At 36.3% G+C, this 15,219-nt stretch overlaps 1 protein-coding gene across 6 annotated transcripts in view; it reads right to left on the bottom strand.

The window, feature by feature from the left end:
* Positions 1 to 315: 315 nt before the first annotated feature.
* The window catches only part of LOC149841840 (mitogen-activated protein kinase kinase kinase 5-like), a 53,696-nt gene continuing 38,792 nt past the window's right edge, over positions 316 to 15,219 (bottom strand). For 3 of the 6 annotated variants that reach the window (XM_089998724.1, XM_089998725.1, XM_089998729.1), the window contains 2 exons: positions 3,731 to 4,119; positions 3,131 to 3,630 (listed from right to left, as the gene is read on the bottom strand). In XM_089998724.1, the coding sequence (XP_089854850.1) occupies positions 3,429 to 3,630; positions 3,731 to 4,119 (591 nt within the window). In that variant the 3' untranslated portion in view covers positions 3,131 to 3,428. Of the gene's footprint in view, positions 579 to 937; positions 1,046 to 3,130; positions 3,631 to 3,730; positions 4,120 to 15,219 lie in introns of those variants that run through there. The other 3 variants (XR_016430733.1, XM_089998726.1, XM_089998727.1) reach the window with 3 other exon arrangements.

Below are 15,219 nucleotides of genomic sequence, written 5' to 3'. Positions count from 1 at the left end.
TAATATATGAAGAAAAAAAAGAATATTCTTGACCACTGGTTGGGTTAGAAGGAAATTTCAAAATCTAAAGCACGTGCATATGAACCAAAAGAGAGAGAGAGAGAGAGAGAGAGAGAGAGAGAGAGAGAGAGAGAGAGAGAGCTAAAATATTCAAAGTTCATATATAATTTTAAGAGTAAAAATAGACAGAATATTCAAGAAAAAAAAGAGGAAAGAAAATTGAAATGGTGATAATCCTGCATTCAACCTCATCTTACGTTCTAGTCAGCCATACCGTGAACTTAATAGTTCAAATCAATATGACAAAAGACCAAGTACTGCAAAATGCTTGCATTTACCTTAAGAAAGTACAACGCGAAAGTGCTTGCTCGCTTTTTAGCAAGCAAACAAAAGTCAAGGTTTAAACTGGATTTCATGAAGCTGGTTATTTAGTTTTCTCCAAGCAATGTAAGATGAGATGCATGATTAAGTCAAATATTAGAATTCTCGAGTATTTTGCTTGGAAGCTTGAATCCAAAAATATCCCAAGATACTGTTTTCGTAACGCTTCAGGACATGATCATCAATCATGAAGATACCTGCACCAAGGATGTGAATTGTATTCAATTAATAATGCAGCAAGTTTTTTTGAACTCGTAACCTGAAGAAACTGCACTAGTACCAAGACCTAGTCGTGCTGGCTTAGCCTGCCATACCTACGTTGTCGTGCGGCAGTGTAAAAGTTTGAGGCTAGGACCCTTGCCCCGGGGCCTACTCTTCTCATTGACTTGTGCAGAGTGGCTATGCCCATGAGAATCGAACCTTGACTGTCTGTCAAGCAGTCAAAGCCCCACCCCACTACGTCAACCCCCCTTGGGGCATAGTGCAGCAAGTTGAAAGTGTATCCAGTCCTCACGTAGAGTGGTAGTGGGCCCCGAGAGAAGGTGCTGGTGCTGACCTCTTCATACGCCGGGTGTGTGGGTGCTTTTCACTAGTGGGCTCCATAAGGGCTTGGGTGTCGATGATGCTACTCAGAGAATACCTGCTTCGCCCGAGAACTCTGTCACTGTCATTAAGAGAGATTTCTTTAAAGCAAGGTACCATTTATGCGTTGGGGGGTGAAGAGTTGTGGAGACAAAAGCAATTGGGTGCAATGGGTCTGTGCGGGTGATGAAATCCCTACCAACAATAATAGTAGCTCATTAACTTTTAGGTTAAGGAACAACAACTCTTAAGTCCTACGACAAGGGCACTGCTCCCTCTATACCTCTTTATTTTAGAACTGTAATTCTATTTGTTGTATTTGTATTTAGGGCCCAATTATTGACAGTTTTGAGGATATTCAACTGTCTTGTTTGCATTTCTTTAAAGCTCTTCTCTTGAAAGGATGCTCAGTTAGAGTCTTGTTTGCATCGAGCCCTGACGGTTTGGTTTCCCTGGGTTCTTCTATCAAAGATATTGGGATATTGTAGGACGAGATGTCACAAAGGCTGTTAAGGACTTCTTTGTTAAAGGTAAGATGATTATGAGGCTTAATTCTACACACCTAGTACACATTTCTAAATTAATGGGATCTGTAGATTTGGCAGACTTTAGACCCATTGCCCTCTGCAACTTTCTCTACAAGATCATCACCAAAGTTATGGTTAATAGAATGAGGTTGATCCTTACCAGAGTGGTGTCCCACAACTAGGGTGAATTTTTGCAAGGGTGGTCGATCCATGAGAGCATTCTCTTGGCACATGAAGTTATAGATTCTCTGTATCGTTATCATACACCCTTGGTGTGCTTGAAGCTATATTTATCTAAGGCTTATGATAGAGTGGATTGGGACTTCATCATGCTTTGTTATTTTGGGTTTTCATCCTCGTTGGGTCCAACACATTATGCCTTGTATTTTCAGGGCTTTCTTTATTAATCTTCTTAACGGCTCTCCTGGGAACTCCTTTTTTAGTTCTTGAGGCCTCAGGCAAGGAGACCCTATATCCCCTTATTTCTTGTGATTATGGAATGCTTGATTCGTAGATTACTTTATGTGGTGGAAAATGAGAGCATTGTCCTTCCTAAATTTCACAAACATGCTACTCCTAGTTCGAGTTTCCTCTTTGCAGGCGATGCTCTGCTTTTTTTCTAAGGCAATTAAAAGATCCTTGCTATCTAATAAGAGTGTCCTAATGGAGTTTGAACAGCACTTTGGGATGCGTGTCAATCCCTCCAAGTCCTTGTTTATCCCTTTTTTCACTAACTACTACTAGCGAGGCCCTTCACTCGATTTTTGAATGGCAGATGGGCGATTTGCCTAATAAATATTTAGGTCCATTCTTTCATGAGAAAATGCTTAAACATTGCTAAGACATTATTATTAAGGGGGCTAGTCGTTTTCAGGAATGGAAGCCACACACCTTGTCATATATGCAGATTATGTTCAGTTAAACATGTGCTAACTAGCATTCCTCTCCAATGGCTCCTCACCTTCAGGGTTCCACTTGCAGTTATTCGAGTACTGGAGAAGAGCTTTGCTAATTTTCTTTGGAATAATAATTCCTCTTCATATCATCATCCCAATTTATTTAAATGGGCCACTCCTTGAAAGCCTTACTCAGAAGGGGGTGCAGGGATTTGTTCTTTGCTTGAAGCTAATAGGACAAATTTAGCCTTTTTGGGTTGCATTGTTCTTACGACTCTCTGTGGTCCAGATTTATTAAAGCTAAATATCTCTCACGCAACAGTTTGTGGACATTCAGACAAGGAGGAAAAGGATAGTGGGCCTGAAAGGGCATTATGTGGGGTTGGAAGGCCATCCAACATGCTGTCTCTTGGCTAATTGGTAATGAAAAACTGGCCCGATTCTGGACAGAAACATGGTGAAGACTATGCACTATTCGAGAATCAATTGGGTTTGTCTGTTGAGGATGTGCTTCCTACTTTCTCTCTCTCTCTCTCTTACATTTCACATGGCTCTCATTTCAACCCTCTAAATGGGTATTTATCATCTTTAACACTCTTTGCAACACTGGATTAGTTACTTTGGTATGGATTTGTTGCTTCTTCCATCTCTCGACATTTGATTTGGTATGATATTTGCTTTAAACTTCTCAAGGCCTAGGCTTGCTTATAGAGGACACAAATAAATAGGCAATCCATTGTTCTATTTTAACCAACAATTACCACAATCTTTTTCTTCGCTTTCCAGTCCCCAAAACAATATCTAGCATTTAAACAATAAAATACAGATACTAGATTAAGGGGGAAAATGATGTCACTGTTACAATGAGGCAAACTATGCCAAACTAAACAGGCTACTCTCGCAGGTGCTTATGCCAAGAAGTGGCTGATCATGTACATCAAATGCTTGGGACATGATGGATGGTCCTGTAAAACTCAGTTTTCTAGTTTCTGCTTACAAATTTTTGTTTATTTGATGAAAATACAATAGGTAAACCATATCACTAATTGCACAGAACTTTCTGTTCATGATTATTTCCATAACCAAGATGTAGAGCTCTTTCCACATTCACAGGATTAATGTTGTACATGATGTTATCCGTACGATGGGGAGACAAACAAGGCAGATTCTCAAGGATAGTGTGAGGAGAATGACATGGGGTTGATTTCTGTTTTAGATGTTCAACATGGTCACGGCTGCACTCACTGGAAAAAATGATGCAAGGATAAAGTAATGGTATGAACGGAATTTTAATGGTAATATGAATGAAATTAATTTTCTTTTAGCAAGTGCAGAGGCAATCACCTTTGCAATGTCTTTTTGCCCTTTGTGGACTGTGTTCTTGGCAATATTGCCACTTTACCAGCAGTCCGTTTAGTTCTCGACTTCTGTGCTATATGCTGTAATATTTGGACACTTGAGTTCATATCAATGATGCATACAACAATAACAAATGTCTTAACAAAGAACAAAGATCTTACCAGTTTTTTCATATCTAAAACTGACTGATGATAACTGGAAATTTTCTGGCGAAGGGAGCTTCCCAGGAATGAATGCCCAAGCAATTCCACCGCTGTTGCCCTGTCTGCTGGGTTACTTTGCAAGCAGCAACTAAGAAAATCCTTGCAATCTGAACTCAGATTGTCTGGAATAGGGGGGATCTTATTTTTTGTAACATTGAACATTGCGGCAACCTGCATAGGAAACAAACATCCAAGTCAGATGTCAACATAAATGAATGAGAATATATAAAATCGATGAACAAACTGATAGCAAAAAAAAATCTTCAATAATGAATTGCCATCAAATTTGCCTTTGAATTATAAGACTCCTATTCATTTATAACAATGAAATATTTCATACTATCGCAATGAGTCATGTTTATAGTTCTTAGTAAGATTGTTTTTCCTTCTCTCTCTCTCTCTATATATATATATATATATATATATAGGTAAAAATGCCTTTAAATCTCTATGGCACAGGCTGTTTTGATCCAATCGGACCTCATAGATGGACTCAACATGTCCAAAATAGTAGGGATCGGCTTTTGAATTGTCTTTTCGATGAAAAAACTGAATTTATGACCTGGAAAAGTATCATATATGGTAGGCTGTTGATTTTTAAAGCATTATAAAAACCTACCAACATGTCGCAGTTGGACGACCTGATTCTTACTAAAAGAACATGTAGATCACATATCAAATATATATCCCACCCACCGTGGTACTGGCTTGGTTGGGTCAGTCTGGCAGCACCTTGGCCTGCCTTTGACATCTGAACCAAATAGAATTGAGTCAGGTCCAGCATGTTAACTGAAAAGATCAGACTAGGCTCAAGGCTTCTTTCTCTTCAAGCTGATCTCAAACTCCTAGGAAATCTTCTGACTTATTCACAGAACTTTGCTGACTGGCTTTACAAATTCTTTACATGTTGTAGAGTCCTTCTAGATGCCTCACTCCAGCAGTGTGTTCTGTTTTATGGTCTTAGCCTTAGATTGTGCTGTAGTACTCCATTAGGTTCAAGACTTAGAGGTGCTCTCTCTGTATGAGGTGGAGTTAACTGATTAACCCTTGATTCTAAAATCTGGCACTGTAGACTCGGGCATATAAGTGAGAAAGGAATGAAAATTCTTTCATCAAAGGAGAAGTTATTTGTCTAGAAGTCTGTGGATGGTCTTTGTGAGGACTGTATTTTCGAAAAGCAAAAAAAGGTTAGTTTCTCGAAGACTAGAAGGACATCAAAGACAGAAAAGCTGGACCTTATGCATGCAAACATATGGGGTCCTGCTCCTGTACCATCCATTGAAAGCTCACAGTATTATATTATCTTCATTGATGACTTTACTCAAAAGGTATGGATTTATTTTCTCAAAAATAAATATGATGTATTCACCATTTTTAAGAAGTAGAAAAGTTAAATTGAAAATGAGCTGGGAGTAAAAATAAAATGTTTGAGGTCTGATCAAGGAGTTTTGTGCAGTAAGTGAGATTCAAATGAAAAAGACAATTCCAAGAATCTCACAAGAGAATGGAATTGCTAAACCTATGAATATAACCTTGAATGAATGAACCAAAAGCATGAGGATACATGATGGATTATCCAAAATGTTTTGGGCTAAAGCAGTGAGCACAACAACTTGATTAATCGAGGGTCTCTTGTTCCTTTGGACATTGAACTACCAGATGATGCGTGGACATGTAAAGAGGCAAATTTGTCACACTTGAAAGTTTTCGGTTGTGTTTCATATATGCACGTAGATTTTGATAACAGGAATAAGCTGGATCCAAAGTCCAATAAGTGTTTTCTCATTGGATATGATAATGACGAATTTGAATATATGTTCTGGGATGATCAAAACAAGAAGATTATAAGAAGGAGAGATGTTATATTCAATAAAAACGTCTTGTATAAAGACAAAATTGTTGTAGAATCTGACAATGCAAGAAAGGGTAAGCAAGTTGAATTGGATATGATCTCTGAGCATGATATAGCAAGGAGAGTTCAGGAGAATCCTGAAAACATTATGCCACGACCAGAACCTAGTACACCTATGATGGAATCGAGAAGATCGTCTAGACCTACTCAACGATATTCTTCTTCTTTGCATTACTTATTGTTGACTGATGGTGGTGAGCTAAAATGTTTTAGTGAAGCAATGTATGTTAATGATTCTCTTCAGTGAGAGTTAGCTATGGAAGAAGACATGAACTCATTGCATGCAAATCAAACATGAGTTCTAACCCAACTGCCAAGGGGCAAAATGATACTTCATAACAAATGGGTCTATCGAATCAAGGAAGAACTGATGGCAGCAAAAAATATAAAGTGAGGTTGGTTGTGAAAGGATTCAAAGAGAAGGAAGGTATTGACTACGCTAAGATTTTTTCTCTTATCGTTAAATTGATTACAATAAAGCTTGCATTAAGTATTGTTGCAGTTGAAAATCTATACTTAGAGCGGTTAGATGTGAAAACTGCTTTTGTTCATGGCGATTTGGAAGACATTTACATGATGTAGTCATAAGGGTTCACCATGCAGGGTAAGGAAGAGCTTGTGTGCAAGTGAAATAAAAACATGTATGGTTTGAAACAAGCTCCCAGACAGTTATATAAGAAGTCTGATGGATTCATGTATAATAATGGATTCATGAAATGTTAGATAAACCATTGTTGTTACCTTAAGAGGTTTGATGATTGCAGTATTATTTTGTTCTTGTATGTAGATGATATGCTCATTGCAGGATCTAACATTCAAGAGATCAACATGCTAAAGCAACAATTATCAAATGATTTTGCAATGAAAGATCTAGGAGCTGCAAAAAAAAAAACTTAGGATGAGAATTTCTCGAGATCAAAATACTAGCGCTTTGAAGTTGTCACAAATACAACAACAACAACAACAACGCCTTCATCCCAAAACCATTGGGATCAGCGATATGAACCAAAAAAGAAATTCATTTGGGGTCTTCCACATGAATCCTTTTCCTCAAATCATTTCTATCCAATGCCATGTCCTCGGTGAGGTTCAAAGCATTCATATCTTTTCCTATCATCTCCATCCAAGTCTTCCTAGGCCTACCCCGACCTCTTTGAAGTTGTCACAAATAGATTACATTAAAAAGGTGTTAAGCAGGTTTCATATGCAGGGTGCAAACCCGTAAATACTCTATTGGCAAGTTATTTCAAATTATCAAAAGAGCAGTCACCCAAGTCAGATGAGATGAGGACTATGAGCATATGTCGAAAGTTCTATATGATTCAACAATTGGCAACTTGATGTATGCTATGGTTTATACCAGACCAGCATAGCTCAAACACTGGGAGTTGTGAGCAGGTACATGGCATATCTTAGAAAGAAACATTGAGAAGTGAAATTGATTCTTTGTTACTTGAAAGGTACCACAAACATGACAATTGGTGTTGACAAAGTTGACATGATTTTGCAAGGTTTTGTTGATGTAAATTTAGGTGGTAATGTTGACAATCGTAAAAGCACCATAGGTTATGTTTGCACTTTGGGTAGCACTGCTATAAGATGGGTCTCTCAGTTATAGAAAATTGTGGCTCTCTCCACCACTGAAGTTGAATATTTGTTACTAAAGCAAGCAAGGAGATGATCTAATTGAAGAATTTTCTGGAAGAGTTTAGTAGAAAGCAGATCAATAATGTCCTTTTCTGCGACAGTCAAAGTGCGATTTATCTGGTAAAGAATTCAACATTTCATGCTAGAACGAAGTACATTTAGATGAAGTATCACTTTATTCGTGATCTGTTGGCTGATGGGTCACTATCACTTGAGAAGATACATAGATAAAAAAAACCCGAGAGATATGTTGACCAATATAGTTACTGCAGAGAAGCTGAGGTTGTGCACAACCTCGGTTGGCTTTCAGGGATAGTAGTTGGAGGTGTCGTATTAAGATTCTGACTTGCATAAGGAGAAAAGTTACAAGATGAGGTTGTTGAAAGGATAATCAGTCTCCAAGTGGGAGATTGTTGGAGTGTGGAGCTTGATATAATCCCTAATTTTTGCGGACCCAATTGTTAAGTTGTATATATATATATATTTGTTTCATTTTGTATATATATATATATATTCATATATATGTATATAATGATGTAATAGGCAAATACCCTCTAGGGGTATTTTCGTTATTTTGCTCATGTAATAGTATTGTTCATTAGGAACAATTTTTCTCTTATTTATTTATTTTAGCTTTTTATTTAATATCTTTTTTATAAAGAGCATGGTCTCTATGATCAAAAGACTAGAGTCGTTGGCGGCTTTCCAATGGTCACAAAATGTGATCATTGAAAAGCCCGCAACGACTCTATTGGGAGATCCCCATGATCTCCCTTTGTGTATATATAGGGGTTGAACCTCTCTCTTGTAACCAATGCTTCTCTTAAGCATTTATGCTCAATAAAGATGAATATTTTTTACATTTTGTGTTTTTCTATTTAGTTCCTTAATGTTTTATATGCACTTAGTGCTCATCTTCTTGTCTCTTGTTGGTTATTGTTTTGTCCTATAGTGGACTTGTGCTTGTAAGCCCTTAGTGGCATTGGTGTGCTTATACACTTTTGTGATTGTAATCCTGTAAAGCCCTTAGTGGCATTATTGTATTTTCTGCTATTTTATTAAATGGTATCAAAGCCAAGAAATTCTTCTCGGCATTTTGCCTCTTTTGGGTCTTGGGATTCTTTGGTTCGAGTTCATGTTTCGTGAAGGATTCATGATCGTTGTGTGGCATGGATTGAAGAAAAATATAAACCCGATATGTATCTTATATCTTTAAGTATTTCTTGTGTTATCTATTCTATGCATTATGCATGAGAAAACACTTATTCTCTTTATCATTAAAATATATATACATATATATTTGTTATTATTATTATAAAAAATATCTCTTTAAATGGTTTTTTTAATCATCATTGGACTTGTTTTTTTTTATTAAATATCTTATAAGACTTATTTGTTTATTTTTTAGAAATTAGATATATACATGCTTTGAAATCATGTTTGAATATTAATTTTTTCAAAACATGCTTTATTTGAACAAGTCATGATTATAAATGTCAAATCATGTATGTATTGTTGAACTTGGTTTTGATCTTTTTTATAAATTGTTATATATTTTAAAATAATGATGTGTGTATTTCACAAGTATAATTTTATGAAATTTTGCTTAAACTTGTTTTTAATATTTTCCTATACTCTTGGTGTATTAAAAGTAACATATACAACAACAACAACAACTACGCCTTCATCCCAAAAACAATTGGGGTCGGCGATATGAACCAAAAAAGAAAATCGTTCTAGGTCTTCCACATGAATCCTTCTCCTCCAATCATTTCTATCCAATGCCATGTCCTCGGTGAGGTTCAAAGCATTCATATCCTTTCCTATCATCTCCATCCAAGTCTTCTTAGGCCTATCCCGACCTCTTTTAACTAATATATTTTCCCATTTCTCCATCCTTCTAACTGGAGCATCATTAGGCCTTCGCCGAATATGTCCAAACCACCGTAAATGATTCTCTCTCATCTTATTTTCAATGGATGCAATGCCTACCTTCTTACGTATCTCCTCGTTCCGAATCTTATCTTTTATTATATTTCCACACATCCATCTAAGCATACACATATCAGCTACACTCATTTTTTGAATATGATGTCTCTTGGCAGCCCAACATTCCGTACCATATAGTAAAGCAGGCCTAATTGTCGTCCTATAAAACTTTCCCTTCAATCGCAATGGCATTCTACGATCACACAACACTCCAGTTGCACTTTTCCATTTCATCCACCCAACCTTTATCCTATGATTTACATCTCCATACTTTTGAATGATAGATCCTAAATAACATATAAAGTGTTAAAAATTATGATATAGCTTATAATATATTTTTTATTGATATCTGATCCTTATGCACTTATGATTATCTTACATGATGAATAAGATTGTTTGTTCGTGCATAAGGTAATGAGCATAATTTTTTATGGGAAGTCATTCACTTTAATAAATGTCTTTTATGGGTCTTTTTTTTTACAATAGTTATGATATTAGATGTTTATGTTGTTGATCCTTTTTGTGATACTTATAGATATGTTATTAGTCTCATGACATTATTTTACATGCTTTGCATATGATTTAAATATTGTGTTGCATACTTAGTTTTTAATAAAATACTAAGTTGAAAATCAACTCCGCTTGTGTAGTTATACACTGCCGGTCCCAAGCCCGGATAAAGGAGGAGGGTTGCGGTAGGCCTGTGACAGCCAGCATAAAAACTTTGTCATATCCTATGAAAATGAACCAATATGAGAATTTCGTTGGGGCGTTCCCTACTGAGCGACGCGCTGTACTCTCTAGGCCCGGAGGCAGTGATAAATGTGCAAGGGTTGCTAGGTCGTCGCCCAGAAGCGACGCGTCACACCGGCGCCCGGGTGTGGTGTCAAATAGGCAAGGGTTCCCTCACTTTGTTGGACGGGTGGGGGTAAAGAAGTTAGTCCAAGACCATAAAATTAGGTTAGCCACTTGGAACATAGGGTCTTTAACTGGTAAGTTGGTAGAGTTAGTAGATGTTATGTGTAGGAGAAAGATTGATATTTTATGTCTTCAAGAGACCAAATGGGTAGGTGAGAAAGCTAAAGTGATAGAACCTTGGGGATATAAGATTTGGTATACAGGAATAAATAGGAATAGGAATGGAGTAGGGATTGTTATGAGTCGTCAGTTTATAGATAATGTAGTTGAGGTCCGTAGGAAGGGTGATAGAATTTTACTTATTAAATTAGTATTAGGTACGAATATTATTAATATTATTAATATTATTAGTGTTTATGCACCTCAAGTAGGTTTAGATGATTCCATTAAGCATCAATTTTGGGAAGATTTAGATGGAGTAGTACAAGAGACATCCTATGGAGAAAAGCTTTTCATCGGCGGTGACCTTAATGGACATGTAGGCATTAGTAGGGATGGATTTGAGAATATCCATGGAGGCTATGGTATAGGAGAGAGAAATGAAAGTGGAGAAAGGATTTTAGATTTTTGTTTGTCCTATGATATGATCTTAGCAAACACTTGGTTTAGGAAGAGGGAGTCTCACCTAGTAACATTTAAAAGTGGGGTTAATACGAGTCAGATAGATTTTTTCCTACTTAGAAAGAGAGATAGGGGTTGTTGCATCGATTGTAAGGTTATACCAGGAGAAAGTGTAGCTACACAACATAGAGTCTTAATTTTAGATCTTAGAATTAGACAATGCCGCAAAAGGGATAGACATAGGATAGATCCTAGAATTAAGTGGTGGGCACTGAAAGGAGCTAAACAAGGAATGTTTGTAGAGCAGGTAGTTAAGGAAGTTGATTGGTGTCTCGAAGAGGATTCAGAATCAATGTGGAATAAGATAGCGGGTGGTATGAGAAAAGTAGCTAAGGAGGTATTGGGTGAGTCTAAAGGCGGTGCACCACTAGGTAAGGATACATCATGGTGGAACGAGGATGTCAAATTAGCTATTAAGGTTAAAAGAGAGTGTTATAGAAATCTAAGTAAGAGTCGTGATAATGAGAATTTGGAGAAGTATATGATAGCAAAGAAGGAAGCTAAAAAAGTTGTTCGAAACGCGAGGGCTAAGGTATATAAGGAGGTTTATGACAAGTTGGATACCAAAGAAGGCGAGAAGGATATTTATAGGCTTGCAAAGATGAGAGATAGGAAATCAAAGGATTTGGGTATGGTTAGATGTATCAAAGATGAAACGCAAAGGGTTTTAGTCAAAGATGAGGAGATTAAGGAGAGATGGAAAGATTATTTTGATAAGCTATTTAATGATAGTCATGCTCAAGATCTTGGAGACTTCTCCATTCCTTTTCATGAGATAAATCGTGACTTCATGCGCAAGATTCAAAAGAAAGAAATTGCAGAGGCTTTGAAGAAAATGAAATCAAGAAGGGCAGTTGGCCCAGATGGTATACCTATCGAGGCTTGGAAATGCTTGGGAGAGAAAGGTTTAGAATGGTTGACAAATCTTTTTAACTTGATTTGGCGAACAAATAAGATGCCTAATGAGTGGAGGAAGAGTACTTTGGTGCCTTTATATAAGAATAAGGGTGATATACAAGATTGCACAAACTATCGTGGTATAAAACTCATGAGTCATACTATGAAACTTTGGGAGAGGGTGATTGAGTCTAGGTTGAGGAAGGTTGTCATGATATCGGAGAATCAATTTGGTTTTATGCCTGGAAGATCAACTATGGAAGCTATACATCTTCTTAGACAACTTATTGAAAGATATAGAGAGAGGAACAAAGATTTGCATATGGTTTTTATTGATTTAGAGAAGGCATACGATAGAGTACCTAGGGACGTTCTCTGGTGGACAATGATGAAGAAAGGTGTTTCTCTCAAGTACATTAGTATAATTAAAGATATGTATGAAGGAGTAGTAACCAATGTCCGCACTTGTGGAGGGGTGACAACCAATTTTCCGATAACGGTTGGGTTACATCAAGGATCTGCTTTAAGCCCTTTCCTATTTGCGATAGTGATGGATGAGCTTACGAGATCAATTCAAGAAAATGTACCGTGGTGTATGTTGTTTGCTGATGATATTGTTTTGATTGATGAGTCTAGAGCTGGGGTTAATGCTAAGTTAGAATTATGGAGACAGACATTGGAAGCTAGAGGTTTTAAGTTGAGTAAGAGTAAGACTGAATATATGGAATGTCGGTTTAGTAAGCAACGAAGTAGGGATGGGAGTGTAGTGAAGCTTGGTGAGCAAGATATACCGGTGAATGATTATTTCAAATATTTGGGATCCATCATTCAAAAGTATGGAGAAATTGATGGAGATGTAAATCATAGGATAAAGGTTGGGTGGATGAAATGGAAAAGTGCTACTGGAGTGCTGTGCGATCGTAGAATGCCATTGCGGTTGAAGGGAAAGTTTTATAGGACGACTATTAGACCCGCTTTACTATATGGTACGGAATGTTGGGCTGCCAAGAGACATCATATTCAAAAAATGAGTGTAGCTGAGATACGGATGCTTAGATGGATGTGTGGAAATACAATAAAAGATAAGATTCAGAACGAAGAGATACGTAAGAAGGTAGGTGTTGCACCCATTGAAAATAAGATGCGAGAGAATCGTTTACGGTGGTTTGGACATATTCGGCGAAGGCCTAATGATGCTCCAGTTAGAAGGTTGGAGAAATGGGAAAATATATTAGTTAAAAGAGGTCGGGGTAGGCCTAGGAAGACTTGGATGGAGATGATAGGAAAGGATATGAATGCTTTGAACCTCACCGAGGACATGGCGTTGGATAGAAATGATTGGAGGAAAAGGATTCATGTGGAAGACCCAAAATGAATTTCTTTTTTGGTTCATATCGCTGACCCCAATTGTTTTGGGATGAAGGCGTAGTTGTTGTTGTTGTTTGTTTGTTGTTGTACTAAGTTGAAAATCATGAGAAAATTCTTTTAGAAGTTATATGTGTTCACTTTAGTACTTGTTCATTATTGATGAATGTGTTTGTCTATTTAGATCTTTGGTGAACGTATGTTCTTGATTAAAGGCTCTTGATTCATTGCATATTTGTTATTTATAAAATATAAACTTTTATATTGTGCCCTTAGTGCCTTAAATTTATCACTTACATATATGCTTAAATTTGTTCCTATGCATGTCTTTTGTATAAGATATGTGACCTTAAGTTATTTAGATTATTGCATATACATGTGTTCTTTTGATCTTTTTGTTTAAATCCATGATAAGTTATATTTGTGTATGCACTTGGTTTTGTGTATGATTCTTTGAGAATCTCTATATATGTTTTGGTCATCTTTAATGGCATTGATTGTCTCATAGATGACTTATAATCTAGATTGAGCTATCTCTCTATATAGCATGCTTATATTAACGATGCTTATGATTGCACTATATTCAGTCCAAGTTTTTCATCTACCGTTATTTGATTTGATTTGAAACTTTGTTTTTTCAAATCGGTTCTTATATTTGAACTCACTTGTTTGGAAAATTATTTTCGTGAGTATTTATTGCTTTCTTATGGCATTTGTTGTGTCCATCACAGAATTTTATATGATGCATCATTTCTCTTGGCCTTGTTATTTTTTATTCAGAGATGTTGGGGTGAGTTGTGTGCGCCTCGTTTTATGTCAGTTTAGATTGTCAACTTATGGTTTGACTCTAAATGACAGTTGTTTGATCTTTGAATCTGAGTATGTTGTATCACTCATTTGTAGTATGACCATTGTTATTATGCTTGTAACTTTGTTTATTTGTGATGGCTATCTATTTTCGAAACCACAGTATTTCAAAAGATAATTAAAATTGATATTTTTTTTATAACATTAGTGCAGTGTTGTGAAAAGCGTTGAGGCGTAGCGAGGCGCTCCACCAAAATATGAGGCGAGGCGTAAGCCTCGAGGCGCAAAGCGTAAGCCTCAACAAATTTTTTTTAAACTTAAAAAAAACTATAAAAATGATCTAAAATTATAAATAAATAAAAAATGCTTTATTAATGAAGCAACAACCAACGAAAAATAAAAAATCTCAAATAAATACGGAAAAAATATGAGATTAACATGTAAAAGTAATATTAATGCAAGAACTTGATCTATGTAAGTATCTAAGAAATAAAATATGAGCAATCATTCAATAAAAAATTAACATTAACAACAAAATGCATATTAGCATTGACAACATCATGTCATAATTAGAAAATGCATGTTAACATTAACAACCAAATGTTAATATATTTATCCAAAACTCTTTAAAATGAAAGTGTTAACATTCATAATTACAACTCAAAGATACAAAAAACATATAAATGGCCATAGCTCTATAATATGAATTAGGGCCTAGACTCTTCTTGTGTTTCATCATCATCAATATCTAAGTCTTCAATGTCATTATCTGAGGAATCCATATAAATAGGTTCTCCTTCATCTTCATTCTCTGACTCTTCATCGTCTGCACTTTCTTCCTCCACGTCCTCGATAACTTCTTTTGCTTTTCTTTTTCCTTCAATAAAAAATCATGTATTAAATACTTATGTTATGTAATTAAAAAAATACACTTATATTCAGAACAAGGTAAAAGGAATATAGCTTTACCTCGATCTCTTGAAGACCTCTCTTGCCTAGAACCACTTTGTAAATCATGAGGTGAAGTGACATTTTCAATAGGCACATGCTCAATGGCATTTATGTCGAAGTTTGGATCCAACCATGAATCCTCCAACCAATTAGGATCACTAGGC

Source organism: Nuphar pumila, chromosome 3 (genome assembly GCF_984573655.1).
Source record: "Nuphar pumila chromosome 3, dmNupPumi1.hap1.1, whole genome shotgun sequence".
NCBI classification, from domain to species: Eukaryota; Viridiplantae; Streptophyta; class Magnoliopsida; order Nymphaeales; family Nymphaeaceae; genus Nuphar; species Nuphar pumila.
Note: the sequence above shows the minus strand (reverse complement) of the source record. Positions and strands in the feature narration are given on the sequence as shown.